Below are 27,068 nucleotides of genomic sequence, written 5' to 3'. Positions count from 1 at the left end.
TTTACATGAAACATTTCTGGATTCATGTTTTAATTCTCCTCACTGGTTTGAAAACACCCTTGTACTGATAAGGATTCAGATAATCCTGATCTGATGATGGTTGTGGTTATTTTTCCAGACCACTGTCAATCAAATCTGTCCTGATGAAGCAGATTAGATTTGATTTAATCCTAAACATTTGATGTCATTTGGACATGGTTGGGTTTAAAGGTAATGGAGATTAAACTTGTGGGTGAGTCTTTAGTTTTGCAGTCATGGACTAACTAACTAGGATTTCTCCACAACCTCGTACAAACCCAACATTTCTTATTAGCTCTCACCAGTAGAGACGGAAACAAGATGTGGAAAGTTTACAAGCAAAGTTTGATTAAAACTAATTTCACATCCGTTCTGATATTTTATGCATATGAGTAAAATTCCAGTGACACAGGGCAAGAGAAGGTCAAATATTCCTACGCCTACATACAGTACATGGTTTGATATGGCAACAAATATATTGGCATAATTTTCTCTTTAGGATTAAATACTTTTTTAGCCTGCAGTGCTGCAGGATTGAAGCTTAGACTGTGAATTATAAACATAAATGCAAAGTAAATGTGCTATGTGGTGCTCTGTACAAGAAGATTTCCAATGCACATCTCTGTAATATGTCTTAAATAATGATGCTTTTACTAAGAGGCCGTTATTGACTTTTTTGATGTTTGATGCTAACTTCACAAGACAGGTGTGGGCGGTCAATCACCTGCAGAGTCAGCTCTACTCTTATTTCAGTGGCCAAATTAGGGCTGAGTGAACAGCTTTAGATCGTGTTGACAACATCAATAAAGAACAGACAGTCTCCTCAAGCAAAGATGGTTTGTGAAGGAGAATGAAGACAACTTGTCACTTCAAAGGTAACAGGGTTGACAGGACCTCACCCTGAGTCACTCGTGTGAGGATGACTGGTGGGAACAGGATGAGGATGAGGTGATCATCAGGCAAGACAGAGTTAGATTTGTCAACATTAAAGGTCACTCAACCTATTTTCATCAATACGAACCATCAAAACAGATTGACTGACAATGTGAGACAGGACCATCAATAGCACCATATTGAGATCACAACATTATTTTGCCATTAATCGGCTAAATATCACAGTGTTACCATCACAAGTCAAATAATGATTAACTAACACTTCTTGTTTCTCATGCAGATCTACTGTAGGATTTCTCTGCCTACTGCCTTTAAACACATTGGATTCAATCAGCTTTCTTGACACAGGTATATAAAATATAATACTGATCTCAAACATTAAAGTACAATTACATTAAATCACCATTTGACTAAACTCAGCATCAGCATTATTTGACATGTACAGGCATTGGGGTCTCAGAGCAGAACACCATAGAGATAAATGCATCAGAAACATAATCAATTCACAATCATATCAGATGGTCATTTGGTGCCACAACCATCAATACCACATAATGTAAAGGATATTTCATGAAGAGGCTAGTTGCATCAGGCTTTAGACCTTTGGAGAAATAAGACTCAGAATATTTCAGGTTATCCAAAACATCCTCAAACACTGAGCTGCAGAACTGTACTGCAATACAACGAGTCCAGTCGAAGGCTCTTGTCCTTCTGACCTGATCTGGTTACCTGTGTTGAGTTAATGTAGAATAAGAGATAGAACTGCACAGGCAGATGTTGTCTGAACAGTTATACTGGCACCATACTCCATTTAAAACAAGACCTACACATGCCCAGTTCAGGATGCCTTCTATGTGAGAACCTGAGGTGTACAAGAAGAACTATGAATGTAATACAGCTACAACTAATCGTTATGTTCAATATCTTTTAATTAGCCTGTTATTCTCCATTTCAATTGTTTTGGTCTATGTCAGTGAAAAAAATCAGCATTTTTCACAATCACAAGACAAAGCTAAAGCTCAAGCTAACCTTTTTAAAAGCTCGTTTTGTCCGACCCAGGGTCCAAAACCCCCAAATTATTCAGTTTAATATCAAATATGATAAATAAAAGCAGCAAATTCTCACAATTTAGAAGCTTCAACTGTTTTTTTTTTTTTTTTTTGTATTTTCACTTCTGGAATGATTTGGAATCAATTATCAAAATAGTTTCTGATTTCAACTCTAGAATGAATGTTAACAGTGAGCAGTAATCTTACACTGAGAATAATAAAAATCTAGATTCTCCTTGTGAATGTGATTCCCTGAAGTTGTCGTCGCAGATTATTTTTCCACAGAGGTTGTAACCTCATGTTAATGTGTAATCCCCACATTCATGTTTTCATGACCCCTGGGGACACCAAGGAGGCCGTTTCTGAGAATCTTTCCTGTTGTGTTTCCAGCAGAGTGACCATCATTATCCTGCCAGCACCGTCTCTTGTTTACTTAAATGACCAACAGAGAAGACATCCCTTACAGCAAATCTGCCTGAACTGGGCACAAAGCAGAATTTTAAGAGGAAAATCACGTCCAGTAGGCTGAGTGTGGCCTACTGATATACATATAACAAGAGGATCAGAGAGTCCCTGAGCACACACTCTCCCTGTCTGAAGGTCAGGATTCTTGAACAAAGAAAAAGAGACATTGGCTAACTGAGAGGAGCAGAGTTTGGTGATATAGCACTTCCCAAGGCTGCAAAACATACAAGACAAAAGGCCCTTTTTTCACTAACTGTGTCGGTGAAGGATCTGGTCCCTGCTGCTGATGGAGTTACAGCACCAGTCAGTCAGTGAGGACAGCTCTGAGGGCTCCATTAAATCACAAGTTCTAATATTACACAGCAAAATGACAACCTGACCTATCAAAGTCTAATCACGTAAACATGATCGTCCCTGCACCACATCCCAAGTGAGTCAAGTTAAATAGTATGGCACTAAACCTGTCACATCCATGGGTGAGATGTGGGCAATTTCCTGCAGGAGGAGATTAATCCTAAATTACACCGAGAGACAGAAGGAAAAGAGGAAGGGCGGGAGGAGGGAAGGAAGAAAAGCACACTACTTGTTTTCCCAGTGAAATTACAAGAGAAGTAAAAACACTGATTGAAGCTGCAGCAGCAGTGGAGAGAAAATATCAGACAGTTTGTTAATAAATATACAAGCAGGAGACATTAAAGTTGGGCATTTCTTCTACTATTTTGACAAGCACCATTACTGTTTTTCCAGAACTTGTAACATGATATTAACACCAAAGTGTACAGTTAAATAAAAGAAATGAAAAATCTGCAGACAAATAACCATAACAAATACATGTAAAAGGCATCGGCACCGCAGATGATCACGAATACTGTGTAATAATGTGGGTTTGCAGAACGCACAAAGATGGAAGGTGATTCTTTGCTGTGGGGACAGATACAACTCTCATGTGAAATGTTGCGGCAGAGCCAAAATAATTCAAAGATGCAGTTTGAAACTTTTTTCCAATTTTCTAGATTTTAATTAATTGTTATTTAAATGTCAGCTGCGTTCATGCAATGACAGCAAAGAGGGAAACTGGAAATCTTCCCGTTTTTCTGACTTAACCCAGAAAGCCCTGCTGCCAGACTATTTAAATAACCTAAAGTTATGATGTATGACACCAGGTGCCTGTAAGCAGTATACACAGGCATTTGTTGTTATCTTAGCTAACATAAAATGGAGAAAGCTAGCGGGCCCACTGAACGAATTACACCAAACAACCTGAGAGGTAATGTGAGGAAGCTTTTTGGATTCAACACCACAGATGAAAAAAAGATGAAGGTGTTTAGCTTTAGGCAGCAGGGGATCAAGGTCAACTCTTCAGTGATTTGAACAAATTACTTAGTAGTCCAAATTCACCTGAACTTGATTTTTTGAAAGCGTGACAGCCTTAGTTTGTTGATGATTAGAGAAAAATATCGTGCTGTCAAAAATTCTCAGTGTCACCAATCTATGGTTTTCCCACTGGGCTGCTCATGAAGGCAACCTGAACAATGTCTGTGTTCAGCTATGAGTGTGCTGGAGTTGTAAGTGCCATCCACTTTGCTTTTCTCAGTTTACTTCACAAATTCACGGATAAACGTTCCACACAGGACATAAACACCAGTGAAAAAAAAAAAAAGTTCAGTGAAAAGCTTGTGATATGAAAGAAAAATAAAAATCTGATGAAGTTACAAATTCACATCCACTAGAAACTAAGCATGAATTGTTTTAATAATTAGTGCATGAGATAAAGGTCCTAAAAACTTCTCCCTCCATTTGTGTGTCTGTGGACTGTGTGTTTCTTTCTGTCTACTTATATTGTCCGTGTGTCCAGCATGTGTCGATAATTGCGATATATGTACAGTATATACATTTATATACTGTACACAGTATGTGTATACTCCTCTTCTCCATTGTTCGTACTCTATATGTTTCCTTCATTAAGACCTGAGAGAAAGGCCAAAAACAGGGTTGAGGTAGGTAACCATAATGCATCAGAGCAAGTTCTGTACAGTGTGTGATGACACAGAGCAGAGAGCCAGAGAGAGGAGCCCGGTCATCGCAGAGCCACCACACGACCGACCATCTCCCTCAGCCAGCTCTCTGCCGGGGTCATTATTATAAATGTGTTCCTGAAGCACTTTAACTACTCAGTGTTGACAAGAGAGAGAAGGCTGAGCAGCAACTGTGGTTTTGGAAAGAGAGCAGTCAAGTATGATCAGCAACTGTCATGTCTCCTGGGCACCAGATGTCTAAAAGGCTATTATTGTGTTTAACAAGGAGGCAGATAACGTGACAGGAAAATAAAATCGTTAAGAGCACTGCAGCAACAAATATCCAGAATGAGGTTAGAAATACACTGCCGCCAATTTAAATCAAAGGGAAAGTATTTGCTTTCTGGCTAAAGTTAGAGAGGATCGATAACACCGGACATCTGTCTGTCGATTATCTCTGAGCAGTTGCCAGGCAACCAGCAGAGACTCCAGGAAGTTACTGCTCCCAGTCAAGAAACAGTCCAGCATGTAATCCCCCCTTAAATGGCGAATTTAGTTTTTTACATTTCACTTTTTGTCTGGATTAAACAAATAAGACATAATATATGAATTAGTCTGCTGTAGTTACTGGTTGGTGGATACGGTTTACAGTCTTTTGCTAATCTAAGCTAATGTCTGCTGGTTGTAGCTTTATATTAACTGTACAGACAATCAATCTTCTCCTCTAACTTTGCACCAGAAAGAAACTAAGTGTACTTCCCAACATGTCAAACTATTACTTTAAGTATGAAGCTAGAGCTAGGATGCCATTAGCTTAGCTTAGCATGAAGACTTGTAACAGCTAGCTTGGCTCACTGTGAAGTTCATTCTTCCCACCAGCACATCTAAAGCTCACTGATTTACATGTTACATCTTGTTTGCTTAATCTTTGTCTCCAACAGTAAGAGGGAAAGTTACATGTCGTACTGTACGTGCTAAGCTAGGCTAACCACTTACCAGCTATAGCCTCACAGTTAACACAGAGACGTAAGAATGGTATCATCCAGCTGCCAGCAAGAAAGCTAACAAGTGTATTTCCCAAAGTGTCACACTATTCCTTTAAGTATGAAGCTAGAGCTGGGAGGCCATTAGCTTAGCTTAGCATGAAGACTTGAAAGGGGGAAACAGCTAGCTTGGCTCAATCCAAAATTCAGAATTCTGCCAACCGGCACACCTAAAGCTCACTAATTAACATGTTACATCGGGTTTGTTTAATCTGTGTTCAAACAGTAACAGGGGAAGTTATGTGTCGTACTGTACATGCTAAGCTAGGCTAATCATTTACCTGCTATAGCCTCACAGTTAACACAGAGAGACAAGAGTGCCATCATCCAACTGTCAGCAAGAAAGCCAATACTTCTATTTCCCAAAATGTCAAACTGTTTGGGGATATTTTGACAAGCTGTGTGTTTAATTTTCTTTTTTTCTTCTTCTTTTTTTTTTTACATACACCATGAAAACATTCATTCAATCAATAAAACATATCTGCACACAAACACACACACACACACACACACACACACACACACACACACACACACACAGAATTCAATCATAGCACTAATGTTTGACACATATACGATGTCTGCATATTATAATGAATAGCAAACATTATCTCGTTCAGCTGTAAATAGTCCTGAAAGTATCATTAGCGATGCAGTGTACCTCTAACAGTTCACTCAACTGAAGCAACTACGTTTGGAAAAAATATTAGGATCTTTTGAATGGAATGAGACCTAAAAAAAATAGAAAAATAAAAAAAGCTTATAATGAAACAGCATAATTCATTCATATTCTAATATACTGTAATTCATACAACAGTGTTATCAGTCTGTCAACTTGCATGAGGTACTGACATTGTATCTACAAACACCACATTCATCAACAGAGGAAAGCCAGGATTTCACAGAGGGGGAAAACAGGGTTTCTCATTATGCAATACACAGACAAACAACAACAACAACAGCGACAACATTAACATTGTTATCTTGAGGTAGAACATTAACTTCAGCATTTGGAAGTGCTTTATGTTGGATACTCGTTTTTTTTCTCACTTTGCTTCGATGAGCAAAAGAGAGAGAGAAGATTCTTGACATCTGAGGTAGTGCGGCACCTGATCTTGTAATTTTTAAACCAATCAGTTCCTCCGCATGTTAATTGTGAGCACAGGGGAAGGTAAAGTCCCTAAAAGCTTCCCGCAACACATTCATTCCGGCTGAGGTAGGTTTTTGTTGAATCACAAGGTTCACACAGCCAAGTCTAGTGCCTGTATGAAGGCCGAGAACTCATAAAAAATGTTGATGTCACTGAAACAAAGTCCTGAGACAGAATATATCGAATCCCTGGACGAAGGCTGAGGTCTTCTGAGAGCGAGAAGGTGGAATCATTGGTAGGTGAGAGCAGGCAGCAGGAGTCTTTGACACCCACAGAAAAGTAGAGATGGTGAAGCACAACGTGACGCACGGGGTCAGCAGCGGAGCCGTGCCCCCCTCAATAAGACCAATAACTTATAACCACTTTGACATATAGGTGCTAAAGATATATATGTATATATATATTTATAAACTTAAAGATAAAATCATCATTGTATAACAAGGACATTCTGGGGCCTCCATTCTGTGTGCCGCCCAACACCAGAAAATTAACAAATGACCAAATTGTACAAATAAAGAACATTTAACTGGCCTGTCGAGCTTGAAACAGCTGTCCATCAGAAGAGAGCTCTTCCAAACCCTGGGCCAAAAACACTCCCATATACAGTCCTAGATCCTCTAGAACTTCTTAACTTACCAATAAAAAAATCTTTGCACAAAAGGAAAAACTACCTTGAAAGGAAACACTTGTCAACCTGAGTGAGAGAAGAGTCTAAGTGGACGCTGTGGACAGTGTCGTGTGAATTGGCCTTCATACATGATTAGCCTTGGTCCTGCTGACCCGCTCCTCCTGCAGGAGGCTCCTGGAACTGCGTCTCTTGCTCCACCCCAAACTCGTCCAGTGGTATCGTCGACAGCTGGGTGTCGTTCAGCACGTAGGAGTCAGACTGAGAACACACATAAACCACATTAATTAAACAGAGAGTTGCCTTTAATTCATTCACTGGACATTTTAGCCCAGCTAGGAGAGACGATGGGGATGACATACAACAAAAAGTTGGCCTAAAGTCTGTAGCTACATGACAGCTTCGCAACCCCGAAACCACCAGGAAGCCCTGCTGCCGTTTTATGTGAACATCAATTTTAGTGCAGTTGGGACTGCTGTTTATTCTTTGAATTCCCTTTTATGGCTTCACCTCCATGTCATTTTTTTAGTGCTTTTATCACACTGTAATGTATGAAACATAAAAAAAGCATATGCGAAGGTGGGCGTAAAGAGCTGTAGCCTCAAGCGATACCTTTATAGCTGTAGAAATACTTTCTTCTAGTCTTTTCTAAATTTATCCTTGGTTTATGGTGTTGTGTTGTTTCTATTGTGCTGGTTTTGTTGAGGATAATGAACTTTCTATTGGTTAGAGTAACCATGAATAAAGTAAATCAATGAAGACTGATGTTAGCAAGTGGTGACTTTTAGAAGACGCACACACAAAGCTTTAGGTCATATAAAAGTGACTATAATTTAAGACTGACAATAAAAATAATAATAATCATAAAGAAAACAAATAGTTTACTGCTTCTCATTCCTGCTTTTGTTGTTCTATTTTTGCTGGAATAAATGGTCAGGGGAATTATTTTCTGTGAAATTGATTGAAAGGTAAACTGCACTTTATTGGGTTATTTTTTTTGCAGCTCCAGGCAGTGATAACACTCATCGCAGTAGCTTCTCACATATCAGAATAGTGGCGGATGTTTACAACAGACAGTTTGGGTTGTAATTTTCAATCATCTACTTAATTTCATTGTATTTATTGTTTATCTTATATTTTTGCACTACTTCATTTATTATTCAGTCTTTCATTTTTTGTCTTTTTGCCCTTGTTCTGCTGTATTTCCTTTTTCTTATCCAAGTACAGTTAGAGCAATGTTATACTGGAGTCAAATTCCTTGTATGTGCATATATGCTGGGCCAATTAAACCGTTTCTGATAAGTGATGGCCGGAGCTATAAAAATACAGCCCAGAATGTACTTTTACCTTTAAATGTCTTTAACCATAGTGTCACATATGTTGCTGAAAGGATTAAAAAGGCTTTCATTTCTCACCATGCATGTATCTTGTACGCTGGGTTGAGAGAAAAGTCTCTCGAGCTCGTTGCTGTCTGCCACTTTCTTCCCCGCTGCACTGCCATTGACATCCATCTCTCTTCTGGCCGCCCCGTTCAGCCCGGAGGCTCCCTGTGAAGAGGAAGAGGACTCCAGCACCACGCTGTGTCCGGCCTGGGGGGTGGCCTGAACCGTCTTGCACATCATTAGCCTGGTGTTTACGTGAACACACACACATAAAACACCTGTCAGCTGCATACACACAATAGACCGACATTAACCCTCAGCAACAGTTATTGGCAAGTTGTTTCCAGTGGTTCCATTTGTCACTGTTTGGGACTTACACATCATGTCTGTACTGACCTGCCGCGGTAGCTAAAGGCGAGGAAGAGCACACAGAAGATGATGCAGGTGACTCCGATGTGAATGCCGATGATGATGCCTGTAGTGGATGTTTTGCTCTGTTCATCTTTCACACAGTCGCAGGGGGCGTCCAACACTGAGGAGATACAGCACACATCTGTATAAATGAGGCGATGTCAGTTAGGTGTATGGAAGACATCAAGACAGAAGAGTGCGACACATTAAGCTTGAATGCACTGAGGTGATGTGCGACAGTGATGTGTGTGGTATGTGCGTTTGGTTGTCAGATATTCACCAGATTTCTCCACCGCCTCTCGAAGCGAAACAAATCGCATGGTGGCATTGCCATCTCCGTGCTGGTTGTATGCGAGCAGCTTTATCTCATAGACCAGAGTAGGATCTGAACAATAAGAAACAAGAGAAAATGAATTAAGAAAAACGTGTTCAGTGAAGACTACAATGACGATTACAAAAATGGCACATGACACTATCTATTGTAGCCAGAAGATGTCTCACCCAGCTGAGTGATGCTGTACTGGGTGACGTTGCGAGCAAAGGTGATAGGACCAGTGAACAGTGGTGTGTGGGCTCGTCTGTAATACAGCCTGAAACCTTGTTGTTGGCCCATCTTGGAGGAGGGTTCCCACGTTGCTTGTATAACGCTGCTGTTCACCACCTTGGTGTAGAGGGAAGGAGGCGCAGGCACTGCAATACAATACAGACTGTCAACCAGTGTTGTGCCTGAACGCGTTCATTGAACGATAGTTCATGAACTTTAGAGAAGTTTCTATATATTTTGGGCGAACGCGAACTGAACGTACTGTATTACTGCCTGATGAACGTAACCGTGAACTCGTTCATTCATCCACGTCTTATGGATGTTCTTCTATTTATAAGCTCAAAATCCTGCATGTTTTCACTCTCAGCGATCACTACAAACAAGCAGCTCTGTTGCAACTCTCCATGCTTGTCTATGTTTGTCTATTATTAGTAAAAGGTATTCTTTGTGGTTGAGTGCGTGTGTGTGTGTGTGCGCTCTGCTTCCAACTCACCCTCCCCATGAGTGCTTTCAATAGCACTGTCCGATGGTTTGCTGGCCCCGTGGGATGTGTAGGCTTTGACGTAGAAGGTGTAACTGGTGGAGGGCTCCAGGTCCCTGATGATCTGCTGCAGCGTCACCTTACTGACGGCCTCCTCATATTCCATCTCCACCGGGTCTGAGGGAGGTTTGGGGGAGGAGAAGGAGTAACAGAAAGAGGAGGTGAGGGCACAAAAGAGTGAGAGAAGGAAAGAGGGAAGACATAAACGGGAAAGGAAAATGGATGGGAGGAGGAGCAGGCATTAAAGTGATGGAAAATAAGATCAAGAAAGGACACAATAAATACAATCTGTTTCTGTCATCATTTTATGGTTATTGCCAATTTCACTGGTTTTATCGGAGCAGCTCTGTTAGGTAATAGCTAATCTAGTTTGACCCTGGGAGCCTGAATGACAATTGGGTGAATAGCAGGGGTGGTGTGAGGAGATGGAGGGTAAAAGGGGGAGTTATAAAGAATGTGTTAAAGCATTTTATTGCTCTTAATCCAGAGACAACCAACCATAACCATCTACCTCCAGCCCTCAACCCATTGGGCCATGCGATCTTGGAACGGTAATTACTGCAGATCCTATTGGTCGGCCCCCCAGGGCCCTTAATTATCCATCCGATAGAACTACCGAGGAGAACGGCAGCTGGTGCTTCAAGAGTTTCACACACACACACACACACACACACACACACACACACACACACACACACACACACACACACACACACACACACACCCATACACATGCCCAAAGCTGTAAACAAACATACAGCATGTCTGTAAACAAACATGCGCATGTGCATGTATGAACACATTCAGGGAGCATTGCTCCAACAGTCCACACACACGGATCCCGAGGCAAAAATCATCATTTTCCTTTTTTAATCATTCTTATTCCACCATTTTTATAATGGAGTGTGGGGAGTGGTACTGTAGTGCTGAGCACACTTTTAGATGGGAGGGAGGCATTTCCACTTTTTTCATTTATTTTTCACATCTACTTCACATCTACCGCCCAGTGAATAAGAACTACATAATAACATAAAATAGGACATTTATCATGTTTTCCATATCAAAACTGTGGGCAGGGTTGTTGGAGTCAATCTGTCAGGGACCCGTTTCCCCACAGCATGTAAGCTCCTCACACATCAATTTTAACATATTTAACTCACCAGATATGAGAGAAGTCGCCCATTTAACTGCAATGTGCAAATGACAGTGAAACACTGGCACTATCTGAGATCTGCTTTTGTGAAACAGGCCCCTTGGTGACAGTGTTAGCACAGCTAGCACTGTGTTAGCATTTATTACATCAGTATAACAGCTTATTTAGATGACTAAATACAGTAAATTCAAATAAATGCTCCCTCACTTGCTGTAGTTTATGGTCATGGGAAAAGATTCAGTAATTTCATTTTAAGCACATTAATATTTAGCTGCAGCCACAGCTCATCTGGTCTTTTGGCTTCTGTGTAGGACTTGTTAACATGAGAAAGATCATCCTGGACTGAAGGGTTTTATTCGTCTATCTTCTGCATCTACTCATTTCATCTGGTCTTTTTGATGTGACAACGCTTCATTCATTAATTTATTTTATTGTAATTTTTTTTACGTTATCTGCTAAACACAACTATTTGGATCTTCAGCACAGGCTCACCTGAGGTCCTGCGGATGTGGAGCACGTAACCGATGATGTCCTGAGTGTTCTGATCAGGCTCCCTCCAGGACACCTGGATGGTGGTAGGTGAGAGGGCCTCGGCCTGCACGTGGGTGGGCACACCAGGCAGCCCATCCGCCCAGAGCACTGTGAGACGGGCACTGGCCTGTGTGGAGCCAGCGCTGTTCTCTGCGATGCACTGGTAGATCGCCTCATCATCCTGGCTGATACCATATATCGTCAGCGTGCTGTGAGAGGGCAAAGAGGTGGAACAGGAGAGAAAATGGGAAAGAACAGTTACGTTTCTCTGACACGAAACACAAGATTTGATTGTCCAAACCTGTCTCTACTCGTTTTTGAAATATTCTGCTGACCAGCAACACCAAAAACGATCCCTGTGAGTCCCATTTACTTCCCTTGTGAAGTAAATGTAAAAGCAGCATTCAGATGTCTTGAAGTAAAAGGTACAATGTTTTTTGTTTTTTTTTTACGGAAAGGCTCTCAGATGTAAAGTAGCTGTACTTGAATAAAAGCACCTACTGTTACTTCATACCTTAGATAAGGACTGCATAAAGCAAAGAGCATGAACATGACAGTACCTCAAGAGATAATGTGTTCAGCTGCGTGTGTGTGTGTGTGTGTGCACAGACAGCAGCAGTGTGTATAGAAGATCCTCACTCATGCAAAGCACTTTAAAATTAATTCATCTTCAAACTCCAACTGGAGCAGAAAAATATATTTCAGTGTTTCAAAAAAAAAAAAACATGAAATCTTTCATTTGTCCATGCACACAGGTGCTCACATACCTATGCACACACACACACACACACCACACACAAACTAAATCATGTTTTTATCGTCATTCAATAGTCTTTCCTCCAACCATCACTCCTCTCTATCTTGCCTCGACCACTCGACTCTTTGTCCTCATCTTTCTACTGAATCTCTGTCTCTTCCCTCTACCCTGACCTGTCTTCCATTATAGAAGAAATATAAGAGGGGAATTGTGTGTGTATGTGTGTGCACGTTGAGTAGGTGTTATTAGACATGCATACATAATCCGCTCCTCTCATTGTGTCTTTCCTACGGCTAAAAGAAAAATAAAACATTTAACATACTATGGAAATGTGGCCCTGTGGCACAAGACATTTCTTCATGCCATTTTCATGCCAAGGCCATTTCTGCTGTATTTAAAGTGTAATATGTGCAGGAGAAAAGTGAGAACACACAAATAATGAATACCATGGGAATATGGAAAGCCCTTTGGTCATGGCATTTTAAGAGATCAGATGTATTTTTCAAATAAAGGGAAGAAAACCTCCTGGCCTCTTCTTCTCATGCTGTGCTTTAAGTTAAAACAGCAGAATTGAATGCCACAGGAGTTCAACGTGTCCTGCAGCATCCCGCTAATCTGTCACTTGCAGTTTGTAAGGAGGCGTCAGACTGTCATCTTTCCTTGACGGACAGGTTGAATCCTCAGTGTATTAAATCCAAGTTTATGAAGAAATGCCAGGACGATCCCGCGAGGAAACACATACAGTTTAACTGAGAGAACACATCAGGCCTGTGTGGTGCACGTGGGCTGTTACAGGCCACCCTCTGGACCTAGGAAATGGGACACGAGGAAAGTGGCATTTCAGCCCCTGAGAGACGGACCTCAGACCAGTCTGGTGGCTTGTAACAATGGATTTGCAAGGACAGGAGAGTGCTCTTCTGGGTCAGCGGGCAGGTTGGAGAAGTGAATCATTTCATTTCCTTTTCAAAATTGATGTGCTGGGATACAATTACTGTAAGGCTCTAATCTGGGTCAGCATAGGCTGCCAGGTGGAAGAGTTATTATTCTCCCCAGTCTGTCAGGTGGATTCAATCTGGATAATTACCAGGTCAAAGAGGCCCTCTGTATTTCAGCCGCACTGAGCCAATCTCACCTCTGACCCCAGAGGTGGCAGCAGTTGCCAGCCGTCAGCTCGCTACTCAACCATCACGTTTCTGACAGCCTTTCATACCACCGATGGATGGAGTGTTTGCAGACAGACAGCCCGACCAGACGCCTCAGACGCAACAAAGAGGCCCCCGGGGACGCACTACCCAATGCCACAGGGGGCCCGGACAGAGAACGCAGGGAAATTTCACAAGACCTTGCTTGTTTTCCGAAGGTACGGTAGCGTTCGACTGCGAGTCTGCTCTCTCACATACACATGCATGAACACACAGATGCCGAGCCACGTACACGCCGACTGATCCTGCTGACGTGGAGCTTATGAAATTCTACACCTGCTGTCAAAACTTCCTTTCCAGCTTCCAGGATGAAAGCTTTAGTGGTTTCAACATTTCAGAGTATACAGAGGAGACAGAGAAGTCATTCAGGAGTATCGATTTTTAAAATGAACCTGTACAGTAGGAGTATGAGCTTGTACACATGTTCATGCATATTTGCTTTGTGTCTTTAAGTGAACTATTACAACAATTTAAGTGAATTTTTGCCTAAATTTGAGGATGAATAGTGTTTAATTCTTTTTGGATCCATCAAAAGTTGCATTCTGCTAAATTCAGTGCAAGCAGATACTTCGGTGTTTTTGGACCCTTAACACTGAGGAGCATAGTATCTCTGTTGGAAGTAGGTGTTATGGTTTTTTTACTCTGCTGCTGCAGCTGGAATTGCAAACCACATTCCTTCCTGTACCTGGATATTTCTCAGGAGAGACCCAACAGATGCTGGATGTTAAGAAGAATTTGATTTTGGGTTATCAAGTTATATTAGTTTGACTGAATGACAAAATCAAGGTGCTCTGCAAAGTAGAATACTGTATCCTACTTATTTCTAGAGGTCTTAATGATGAAAACTTTTCTCATGGAAGTGCAAAACTCTCATTCAAGATCACAAAATTCCCCAGTGTTCACAGGACATCTCTTAATCCTTTTTAAAGATGTTTTTGAGTAGATAGAGTAGGGCTACATTAATATGCAACAGCAGAGCCACAGATCCACACAATGTGTGAGGAAAAAAAAGAGGAGATTTGGATGATATACGGCCTGAGTTTGGGATGTTTTGGGCTTGTCTTAAATGAGCTCCAAAGCCAAGCAGTCCTGCCTTGACAGGCTGACACCATCATTTACTCATCAGTTCAAGGTCATTTCACAGATTGATGGATAAGGCCGTGGGCCAGGGGAGTGGCTGACAGAGGGTCCTTGGGCCTGTTGTTTGGCTGCTGAGGCTGTGTTTACTCTTCGTTGTCTCTGAGCAGCGCCCCATCAACAGCCAGTGTGGCCATTCTGGGTCCAGCGAGAGGGAAAGAGGAAAAAAAAACACGAGGACAAAAAGAGAACAGGAGGAAGAGGTGGGGAAGGGGGGAGGGGAGGAGCGATGAGCTGTCTGTGGCCTGAGAGGAGGGAAGGGCCCAGGGATATGACTGATTACAGGCAGGGTCAGAGTTCAAGGCCAATGCCCAGGCCCCAGCACTCTGTAATGGGGGCAGGAAGGGGGACGTGGGGCACCGAGAGGGGGCCGCAAACAAGAAAGGCAGGTCTTGGTGAAAGAAAGTGGAAAAAAGAAAAGAGAAGAAAAGGAAAAAAAAATACCCTTTGAAAGGATTCTGCAATGAAATGTCCAGATTTGTGTGGTAGCCTGTTCCTTCAGATGTCGGCCATTAATTATAAAACACACCACGGCGCTCACACACACATGGAACACGCTCTTTAGTCCTACTAGGACTTAAACTCTTCGCACACATTTGTAAAAGGACCCCACATTCTCTAAATTATTTAGAGAAAGAAAGTATATTAAATGAATGCTCAGCACAACTGTCTGTCGTGCCTTCATTGGACACAAGGGAGAATCACATTTTTGTCATCGTCAGCGGCAGCATCAGTTTTAAAACACTACAGGTTGACTTTCAACCTCAGGATTTTTACACTGTGTGATGTGATGTGAGAACACAGCTGGTAAGTGTTGGAAGATTACATTTATCAGCTTTAGAGACGTAAGAGCGAGGCGAGTCCTTACATACATAATTAGCAACAGCTCTCACAGAGGCTTCAAATAGCCACAACAGCATGTTCTACAGGAGTCTGGTCAGCAAAGGCCAGTAATGAATGGGGTAACAATAATGTGTCCGTGTTTTTCTGTCTCAGCATGTGTGCAGGTGTGTGTATCGCATTCTGTTGAGATATGAGAGAAAGGGCAAACACACAGCTTCGCCCTGAGCAGCAAATATCTGTTTACAGAAGCAGCCAATCAGCTCCTCTCTGACATCATCTTATGCAGCATTTCACGTCGCCGTGTGTTGTCCGTGTGCGTTTTGTGTGCGTGCGGCTGAGGAATTAAAGAGCAACATGTTTGTGAATTTTCATGTTTGATTATGCGTGTGCACAGAATGAATGATGGCATGCGCCACGGGGCTATTTGTGCGCATACAGGCTTGCTTGCTTTTTGATTAATGTGTGTGCATGCGTGTGTGCGAATCAAATGTGCAATCGATTCCCCTTCCTTCGCTTGTCCGATTTGCTTTTGAAGGTCAGCATCATGAGAGATGGCTGAGAGGAGGAACCTCTGTGTGTAATTTCTTTTACACAAAGACACACAAGCACACACATTAATTAAAATCCCTTTGCTAGGTAAGCTGCACTCACTGTATATCCAAGCTAAAGCATGTATATGTAAGAACAGTATCATTTTGCTGCCCGGAGCTGTTGAATATCATTTGCATATCATTCCTGTTGTTTTGGCTTGGTTTGGGGGGTAAACTGTGCCCCATGCCATGTAATTTTGTTTCCTTTCAGGACCTTCGCTACACTAGAAAACACACCACATGGCCTTTGGGGCCTCAGGTAAAACTCACCCAGCTATGAATTTCCCAGCCCGGTCTGCTATAAAATTTAATATACAACTAAAATTTACATGAAGGCGATAGCTCAGAGTATATTGCCTCTAATCACTAGTGGTTAGTGGTTCTATCTTCAGCTCCTCCTATGTATGTTTTTGCGGACAAAAGTGTTAGCATAACATAATCTAATGCAAGTAATTAGCAGTTCCAGCAGTTTATGTTGCTTAATAACAGAATGAGGAAATTTCTATATTGAACAAATCTGAGAACTGTTCTTATGCAACAAATAAGCGACATGAATGAGTCAGCAAAATGTTCACTGTTCATGTATTTCAGTTGTTTTCAACAGGAAGTACTTGGTTCTGCTTAGTGGAAGATTGTGGTTTTGGTTAAATATTGACAGCATCACTGCATCCTGTGCTTTCAATGCTGACTTTTTCAGTATTCAAACCAAACCCCAGTTTTTTCCTAACCTTAAACAACTGTATTAGTGTTTTAAACCAAACAACACAAAGGTCTCACAACTCCTGGTCTCCCCAGTGTTTTTGCACCACTAACAACTCAGATCTCCCTCTATGAAAACCAACACACTTCCTGGATTGGAAAAAACACAGCAAGTAGAGCTGCTGGTTGGACAAAACATGTCAACTTAGGCCTCGGGAAACAGTGATGTACATTTTATGTTCTGACATTTACACGGAACGTAATCAACAGTGAAAAAAAATGGTAATTGGATGTGAACATAATCCACGCAGCAGTTACATTTACTCCAAACCCAAAATGACGCACGTGTATACACACATATTTTATAGGAGACAGGGTTAGCACACTGCTTTTCATATTCAGATAGTGTGTAATATGACAGCAGACTGTGATGAGTTCCCTGCACCCCCGTCACAGTTCTGCTCAACAGAGCAAACTCTTCGGATGCACATCAAGCTGCCTGTTCTCTAAATGGCTGACTGTGTTTACTGGTCAACAAGCTGAGTTTATGAGCTAATTAGCTAATGGTAGATCTCAAGATGAAGCCTGCCTCCTTAACCAATCACAGAGCGGGCTTCGTGATGCATGAGATCTATATTAAAGCAGATCTATGGCATACACTAATGGTGGCAAGTGGAAACACTGTGATGCTCTGACCACCCGCTCTATCTTTCTCTCTCTCTCCTCATTTGTTCATGCTGCCGACTCATCATTTCTCTTTTGACCACTGGTTCATTTTTCTTTTTTTTGTCTGTCTTCTCTTTTATTTCTTCTCTCCTTTCCTCCTTTGTTAGTCCCTTGCTCCATCCCTTGACTAACATAGACTAGTGGAGGCAAGTGGGAGTGGAGCAGTGCACGTGAGGGATGGAGGTGTCTGCTCCTGTCACTCACTGCTACTGAGTGCAAGTATTGATTTTTTTGGTGCATTTTTAATGTATTCACTTCATATTTCTCTCTCTGAATCATAACACCATACACGGATGGTTGGCTGCCAGGGTCAACTGGAAAATTGCAATTAATCTCCAATATTATCTGTAAGATAGCACTCCAGTGGCACATGCAGTTGCTGCAATGCTCAGCGTGCTAACTAACAGAGCTGGTTGTGGGGTCCTCCTCCTCGTGACATTCCTGGGGACTGCCATGGGAAAGCATCCAACATCCAGTCAATACACTGCTCACATACAAAGGCACAAATAAATTGAGGCTCATGTCTTGGCAGGCATGAATCCCAGCAGCTGCCATGTGAGAAGCAACAGAAATGCAGAGAAATTGCACATTTGATGAAGCCAATGATAAGATCAAGGCAGCAGTGATTAGTACTGACATCCATATTACTTCTGTGAGCTGGGTCAATCTGTGAGAGTACACAGGGAGTGCAGTGATGGCTGGAAGAGAAATCTGGGCTGTTAATGTTAATTAAACTTCAAGAAATAGATTTTGATCAAGATTGTCTACAGATTTTTCCAGAGTGAAAGCGGTCTGATAGAGGGTCTTTCTGATGACTTTAAGAGCTAAAAATACAAGTGTGGTAAAGGCCAGAGCACAAGAATTATTCACAAACTGGCAGACCAAAAGTTAATAAACCAGAGCATCAGATGTAAAGGATGCTGAGAAAAGTGGACCCTGTCCTTTGCTTAACAACACATGTCAACAGTGTCAAAAAAAAGGGCCATTTTGCTGAAAAAAATACCTTTTTTTGTCAACAAACACTGAAAATAGTAAAATCAAGGTGAAGGTTTTTTTGGTTTTTCACCTGTTGTTATTCCTGAGTTTGACGTGTCCCCCAGGCTCAAGAATCTGCCCGTTCTTTAGCCAGGTGAGCTGGGGCTCGGGCTCGCCCTGTGCTTGGCAGGTGAAGATGGCGGTGGTGCCGACAGGCCGAGCGATGGACTGCGGAGCTTGAACAAACTCTGCTGGAGCTGAAAGAGGATGGAAACAGAAAGTCAGATATGTTGGCCCGATTCCCACAAACAACACAGGAGGAATGGAAGATTTATGCAGAATCCAGAGGTGCAAAATCTTAATTTACGAAAAGGTGTCGGACTGAGGAGGAGAGGAAATAAAGGCACAAAGTGGGAGTGATGAAAAGATATAAAGAGCATTAGAGAGTGAGAATGAGGGAGGAAAAATACGAGAGCCTGCAGGCTTTCATTTATTAATAAGAAGCGGTGTACTGTATAATACGTGTACGGCATAAATACTGCTGCAAAGCTAGAATTCAGGGTCAATTAGCAGGACTATAAGAGACAACAATGAATGCAGACAAAGGGAAATAAAAGAGAGCAAGAGAGGAGAGCAGAGAAGTGGAAGGAAAAGAGCAAGATGAGTCCTGCTCAAAAACAGCACTACTTGGGAGTAATGTGCTTTAAAGAAGCGTTTACATGAAAATAAAGTGATGCAGCTTATAGTTTCATCATATCCTGTCTCATCCTAAGATAGAGCCCTGCAGCAATGGTCAATTAGTGGTAATAACTTATTCATATGAAACGGTTCTCTTGGAAGAGCAGGTACTTTACTTAAATTACAGAGTAATTACAGTTACATCTGCTGGAGTTTTAATTCCTGGGTGGGTGTTTTTATTTGAGCTGACAGATAGCGAGGTAGTGTATCATCTCCTCTGCACTCATTATTGTCCCAGAGGTCTGCAGTGATTTGAAAAGCTGAATTATTTATAGCCATATTAAATCTTAACAAAAAATGTTATGGTAATTATAACATCTCAGAGTGATCATTAGAGGGCGAACAGCTGGAACACCAAGCATATCGTATTGTCTGTTGTAAACAACAACAACAACAACAACAACAAAAACCCTCCACTATCCCAAACATTTACCTCATCATCACCTAATGGCACTGAGCAACCGAGTGTTTAAACACAGACGGAAACCTGGGTCAATGTGGTGATCCTCACTCAGGCTCTAACACAGTGTTTGGGTGAAGGATGCACCTTCAAGTTCATTCATTCCTACTGAAAACCTTAAACACCAGTCACACACATATAGTCTCAAAAAAAAAGTTTATATCAAATATTATATAAAACTGGTCTAAATAGTGTCATTTCCTGGGGACTATTTTCAGCTGCAGATTAATACTCTAGTGAGTATTTGCTAGTGGTACTAGTATTTGCGCACTAGTGAGTATTTACAGCTGCAGCGTATGTGGGGCTGACTCAAAGCAATTGTTTGTTTTGCTTTTTGTCCAGTTTAATATTTTCCTTCTGTTTCAGTTCTGTCCTTCCTCTTGTTCCCACCCTAATAGGCAAAATGTTGTCTGACACTTTTTCAATGCAAGTATTTCCACTCTCCCACTGGAGGAGTTAAGGCACCCTTAGGCTCTTGAATGGAGGCTTCTGACAGCCTGTGATGGTCCTCTCATTTATCTCCCTCTTTGTGGGCCTCTGTCTCTCTTTCTCTCTTCACTTGGCATGTTGTTTGAGGGCTGTCTTAAAGGTGAAGGTCAGATGGATCTCGGGAAAATATTGATTTGCACCTGTATGGGTGTAGGTTAGATCATCAGCACCATCCATCCATCTTGCTCCTTCTTTGCTGGCTCTCACACTTTGACTCCTCCTTTAGTCTTTGGGTGGTTTTATGAAAAACTCTTGTCCACATTAATTTGGTTGGGTTCCTGACTGCTGTGCTCCTTTTCTGAACGGACAGCCACTGACACCCTCTCATAATTACTGATATATCAAGCGGCTTATCTAAGCTACACTAACAGACCAGTTCTTCAGGGGCGTGCAGTTCAACTTTGTTTTTCTGATAAAGAAATAGGCACAACCAACACTTATTTAGAGTTAACAGTACACCTTTGTTTCTACAAATCGATCACAAGAACCAAGGACACTGACATGCAATTAACATCCATGGCTTTTCTTCTTTCTTCCTGCTAGGGTATGAGCTTGTCTCAGAGTTGACCGGCAGATAAAATGAAATATTGATCAGCATCAATATTGCTATGGGCTGAAGCAAAGTGTGGCCCATCTGATCAATACGTGAGTGAGGCACATGCTGGATGTGTCCAGCTTGGTGACAATCAATGCACGTGGCCACCCACACCTGGCCTCGTCTCATTGGTTGAAACCATCCGTCTCTCTAACCTACCATCAAACACTCTCAGGGTAAATACTACAACATTCATACGAGAGCAAAACAGAATAATAACAGATTAAAAAAGCACTTTAACGGATCATTAAAACTGAACATGATTGCATTTATTCACAGTATTTTGTCATAGTTATGTTCCAGTATAAAATATTCTACACTCTTATATTAAAGACTCTCTGGACTTACTTAAAGTCATATAGCATATACCTGAGTTGTTCCCAAGTGCTGTTTTTTCTTGTAACATTGAGAGTCTCAACACAATCACACCTCACGAAGTTGGCCTTGCTGCAGGATTACAATTGCAGAGACAATGGCATTGTAGTCCTGCCACAAAGCCATCGACATCTTATGTAGAGTTTGTCAGGCTCATTCTCCAAAACAACTATAAGGCTTTCAAAAAAAATAAAAATAAAAGGTACAGCACCAAATCATGCACAAGTATTTTCCTGTTACATTGTATTGATGAAATTGTGCATCCTTGGCCTGTAAAACTGAACTAAAATGTCTTATAAAGATCAAAAATCTGTTTACTTGCTTCAACAAGTAAACAGTTATTTTGGTTTTAATTGTATAAATGTCTGGTGAAAAGACTCATAACTACCACGCTACGGAAGCAGATAAAAATACTCTGCTTTTGCAGAATTTGCCAACCTGTGGAGGAAGCTGTGGGCATGAAAGAGAGGTGTTTGAGGTGAGGACATCCTGAAAATTTGCAAACCACTGAAATACAGATTTGTGTTTCAAACAGGAAATAACATCCATGATTATGGAGTTCATTCCAACTTGGTCTCAAAACCTTCTCCCTGTTTCTGATTGTAAGTATTGCTGTGAACACCGCGCTCACTACCTCTAAACTACAAAGAATCTTTCTTCATCATATCTCTAAAAAGCAATTGGCCATAAAAGATGTAATCACATGTGCCTCCACAAATGCACCACACTGTATATTATTACTGGTCTGTGTGGAATCACCAATATTGATAAAAAAAAATCTACAGCACTTTAGAGACTGCAACGGTGGATGTTACAGAAATGACTACTTCTTAATGTGCTATTATGGATTTGTTTTGTCCTATGCTTTCATTAGCCAGTATTAATGGCATGAGGGATGATGTTTATGAATGTATTTGATCATTTATATTTAAATAATGGCACTGCGAGTGGTTAGTTGGACTCATTAGTGTTTGTCCTCACCTGTTTCGGGATTAACTTACTCTTTATCTTGTCCTATGTGTCTGCTGCTCTGATCACGGCCTGAGGTTGACAGCTCGGTTAAATGCAGTGTATTTCTCTTTGTATGACTCTTTTATTATCTATTAGGTATAAAGAAGTGTTTTCTAGTGTCAACCTGGTACACCTGATGCACGAGAAACAAACATTTTAGCTGCTGCTTAGCAGGTAGAAAATCAGTCTAAAATCTTGTAGTTTGCTTCGGTTGGCAGTGATGAATAAAAATAATGTGAGCCAAATCTGTGAAGTCAAATTCGCACCACCCACTAGCTCAGAATTAGGGATTTAAATTAAAGTTCACCCACATGAAGCTCATGAGTGTTGCAAGGGTAAAAAGCTCACCTATCATAGGAGAGACTCCGGTTTAACTACAGCGAGAGATGACTCCAGCTGGGTTCAGCAGCTCAGAGTGTTGGCTGATGTGACGTCGGGGAACTTATCAAATGGGTCCACCCACAGAATCCACACACATTTCCCTATTACCTGACCACGGCTGTGTTTGTGTGCTTTGAGTTTCCCTCTGCAACAAAATGCCAATTTCCTCTTATCCAGAACTCACCTTGGACCACAAGACGTCCCTGAGCAGTCCTGCGAACACGGGTCCCTGGCTTGTTAGCAGCACACACGTAGACCCCCGAGTGCTGCACACCAACATCTGAGATCATCAGGTTCCCTGTGCCGAGCACCTGGATTCCCTCCACACCGATGGGACGGCCATCTACTCGGTGATGAAAGAGAGAGAAAGAGCAGTTAAGAAGGAAGGGAAAGAATTTATATAGGGCAGCAAAAGAGGGCCAAGTATGCACAGGTACGGTGTGTCTTCATGTTAGGTGGGGTGCTGCAGTAAAGATAAGTGAGGGCTTGAATCACTAGCAATCAGCCAGCATCAAGATGACAGAGGCATTGCTATTTCTGGCCCTCCCAGTGGTCAAGGATGCAGCTTTCACAGTGAAGTGTGTGATTCTCAGAATTGCGACGGAGCTACCAGAGCACACAAGGGTAAGAAAAAGAAGGAAGGTCACTGAGTTTGTGTTTGCTGTGTGAGTGGCATATGTGCTGTAATTACTTGTCTTCATTGATAACTTGCGATGGTTGCCATCCTTTCTGCTTCCAGTGAGTATATTTCTCTTTAGAAAGAGTCATTAGGTTTTTCTAATGTCTGACAATGAATTAATGTTCTTATTATACGTGCAGCTTCTCTAATGGATGTTCAGTTAATTAAAGCTTCCACACTTGAACAGTACCCCTTTTTTCTTCATGCTGTTGCCTGGCAAAGACTTTCAGTGTGTTTACATTTCAACCGTTATGCAGGAGATGTTCCAGCTGCCATCAAGGGCACAAGAGAATATAACTGCAACTTCTAATCTCCTATCTCCTCGCACAATCCATAACTGCCTCTGTACTTACATGATAAGCTCACACTTTACTGTGCTCCCTATCTGCAGTCTCAACCCCAACAATGACTCCAGCCTGCCTCTGATATTAGCTATGGGGCCAAGGGGGCATTTTAATCCCATCTTTGACTTCCATCTGCAGCTTGCAAGCCTGTATGGTCCAGATTTGATGTGCTACAAGCCCAGTCAGGGAGGCAGGGAGTTGGGCACCACATGCAGAGGCAGAAGCTCCAGTCAGAGATACAAACCAAATGGTCACTGGTCAGAAGTATTTTTAGGTTTATATCTTTAGCGTAAATAACTTAAGCGAGGCATATTTAAATTATCTGTAATCAAATATTTCTTTGAACAACACCTTATACTACTGCATGTGTCAAAATGCTACAAAACACAGCAATATAAAACAAAGAAATACAGACATAAAGGGACAAACAATGAGACAGACAATTAAACCTGTCAAATAAAAATCAGGGTGTAATCATGCAATAAAATCAGTGAAAACTCATGTGAAAAGATGCTCATTAATTAGGTATTTTCAGTGGTCCAACACTGCAAAATAAAGGACTTATCTGAGGACCTAATGTCTCTAACAGCTTTCATGATGGAAGTCAACAACAACAAAAAAAAAGCAATTAAATCCATTAAAAGTAATTATAAGAACCCTAAAGTCAGTTAAACTGAACTGGCAGCCAGTGTGATATGAGCTCTGCAGGCTCTGTAAGGAATCTTGCAGCTTCATCAAGACACAAAGTAATCTTATGGTAAAATTACAAAGAGGACAATATTCGTAATTAATCATGACAAATTATCGTCTGTCATTATGATGCGTTTTAGTGCTATTTCTGCATTTTTCCATTATCACTTTCTAACTCACTGGACTGTGACACCCTCCGTCTCAACAAAAGCAGCCTTGTTCTTTTCTTGCCTTTTTCTACTATATTTCTTTCTCTCTCTTTTGCCCCCTTCATTCATTTCTCTCTGTCAGGCACTAATTAACTTAGTGTCAGAGAAGAAAGAGCACAAGCTAGCAGGCTGTGGTGTTGTTCAATGAATAGCATACAAACAAACTCTGGCATTAAGGAGTGACTGATGTGAAACTATCAGATTCATTATGCAGCTTATCCCAGCCTGCATGCTGTAATCTAATACATACAAATCCCATCGTGTTAGCATTTCATTGTAGCGACTTTGTGCAAGCCAATACCCTCAATCTGATTATGCCCAACTTCTTGGGAGGGGCAGCAATTTACATTTGGGACCACAAATCAGATTGGATAATAGGTAAGGAAAACAGATCCCAGATTGAAAAATTGGTCACGACAGACTTTGAGCGATAGTCAAGAAAAAAAAATGCACATTGAGGGAGGGGAAACTAATCGTATCTGTCTCAGCACCTCAGAGCAATTACTCAGAGACTCTCCGGTGGTTTCGGAGGAGGTTCAACTTCATGAGGATATAAAACATGCATTTATCAACACACAGTCCAACATAATGTTTAGCCCTAAGGCCTAATGTTGAATCCCATTGCCACATGTATACGAATAGCTGCTACACTGTATCAAATATATTCTGTGCACACATGTACGCAATGCAATGCAGGACAGATCAAAGCTGTGCTGAGCATACAAAGCACAATGACACAAAGCACATATGACCCACACCAAATTTCCACTCGCATGAATGCACACTGTGGCTGTATTTGAGCTCCATGGCGCATAATTCCTCAGACACACACACGCACACATGCACAAAATGAAAGACTCAAGCTACATATATGCCCCTTCTGGAGTCTTTTCTCTGATCTGATCAGGAATCTTTCCTCACCGAGTCTGCTCCAAGACACAATGGGCCGAGGGTATCCGGTAGCAACGCACTCCAAGATGGCGGTTTGGTGGACAGTGAGAGTGAGGTTTTCTGGACCGACCAGGATCATAGGCTCTTTGTAAACAGACGACTGGGAGCCTGGAAAAAAAAGAAAAGGAAAAAGAAAGAGGGAGGGCATAAGACGGGAATGAGCATGATGGATGGCATCCTTTAATTGGATTTCTCTGGAGTGCATTAGCTCGATACGCTGTATCTCCTAGATCAGGCAGAGGAACAATAGGTTTGGAAAATCTTGGGAATATGCTTGACAGTTAAACAGAGGTGAGTGCAGTGGTTGTATTCAAGCAGTGATGAAAATAACAAAGCCGGTACACAACTCAGATTTAAAGCTAAGTTAAAGGTTACGTTAGCCACACCACCCCCCTAACCTGAAAGAGCTGCTCCTCAAAGCCACCAGTGCTCAGTGACAAGCAGTCTTCAAACTTCAAACTTCAAACAAAATAACTCTAGTTTGGTTGAAATACACTCTCAATTCACTGATATAACTGTGAAAGTATTCTCGGGCTTAGCTCAATGCTGTATGAAGAGGAGCAGGCGGAGCAATGGACTGAGCCGCTGAGGGCCGAGCCAGAGCCTCTGGAGAAATAAATGGATCCTACTCTGATCCAGAGGCGTTTACCAGCGGGAGGAGGGCTCAGAGTTTATTTTTTCAACTTTTGGGATTAAAAAGTGGATTTATCTTCACCCCTGCTTCACAACCAGCCTAAAACGGCGAGCAGCGAGGTGCCTACTGCTCCGCTGTCGCATATTATAATGTAATTACAGTGAGAAGGGAGACAAGAGGGAAATAACAGAAAGAACCGGAGTTTCCTGTGAATGCTTAATTCAGTCAGAGGCTGAATCGAACACAAACACACAGTAACACACACATTCTTATGGTTTGTCTGTTTCTAAATATGGAGAGGACCAACAGTTTGACAGAGAGGGACTCACTGCACTAACATGCATGCATGGTCGGACCATCTACCGAAATGAAGAACAGAGAAGAAGAGGCTTGGATTACAACACAGAAAGAGGAAGTGTCAGAGCCCCATTACTCTACCACATCTTTACAAAGCAAATAATATGTATTACATCTTAATGTTCAAAATCCCATGTATAGAGCCTTTAACCTACGATGAGGGTATGTATCCTTGCTGCTATGTAGATGTGAGATCCATTAAATATAACAACCTGAAACAGTGAGGAGTGCCTCAGCGCTGTGCTTGACTCCAGCACTGTTATGGGCCACACAGCAGAACTTTCCACTGTCCTCTTCACGCACTCCTGTAATCTGCAGAACTCCTGTAGGCAGGAGAGTGTATCTACAAGAGAGAGAAAAAAGATATAAGACAGAAGGAAACTAATGTGAAGAGAACAGGTAAAT

General features: G+C 41.7%; 1 protein-coding gene across 2 annotated transcripts in view; it reads right to left on the bottom strand.

Annotated features, from left to right (window-relative positions):
- Positions 1–5,923: 5,923 nt before the first annotated feature.
- The window catches only part of igdcc3 (immunoglobulin superfamily, DCC subclass, member 3), a 53,370-nt gene continuing 32,225 nt past the window's right edge, over positions 5,924–27,068 (bottom strand). The window contains exons 4-14 of one of the 2 annotated variants that reach the window (XM_070961532.1): positions 26,876–27,006; positions 25,643–25,780; positions 22,984–23,142; positions 18,842–19,007; positions 11,783–12,030; positions 10,090–10,254; positions 9,554–9,742; positions 9,333–9,437; positions 9,038–9,173; positions 8,675–8,885; positions 5,924–7,520 (exon numbers count right to left, since the gene is read on the bottom strand). In XM_070961532.1, the coding sequence (XP_070817633.1) occupies positions 7,395–7,520; positions 8,675–8,885; positions 9,038–9,173; positions 9,333–9,437; positions 9,554–9,742; positions 10,090–10,254; positions 11,783–12,030; positions 18,842–19,007; positions 22,984–23,142; positions 25,643–25,780; positions 26,876–27,006 (1,774 nt within the window). In that variant the 3' untranslated portion in view covers positions 5,924–7,394. Of the gene's footprint in view, positions 7,521–8,674; positions 8,886–9,037; positions 9,195–9,332; positions 9,438–9,553; positions 9,743–10,089; positions 10,255–11,782; positions 12,031–18,841; positions 19,008–22,983; positions 23,143–25,642; positions 25,781–26,875; positions 27,007–27,068 lie in introns of both variants that reach the window. The other variant, XM_070961523.1, reaches the window with a different exon arrangement.

This window comes from Chaetodon trifascialis, chromosome 1 (assembly GCF_039877785.1).
Source record: "Chaetodon trifascialis isolate fChaTrf1 chromosome 1, fChaTrf1.hap1, whole genome shotgun sequence".
In the NCBI taxonomy this organism is placed as follows: domain Eukaryota; kingdom Metazoa; phylum Chordata; class Actinopteri; order Chaetodontiformes; family Chaetodontidae; genus Chaetodon; species Chaetodon trifascialis.
The sequence above is the reverse complement of the archived record's forward strand: the minus strand, read 5'-3'. Positions and strand labels throughout refer to the sequence as shown.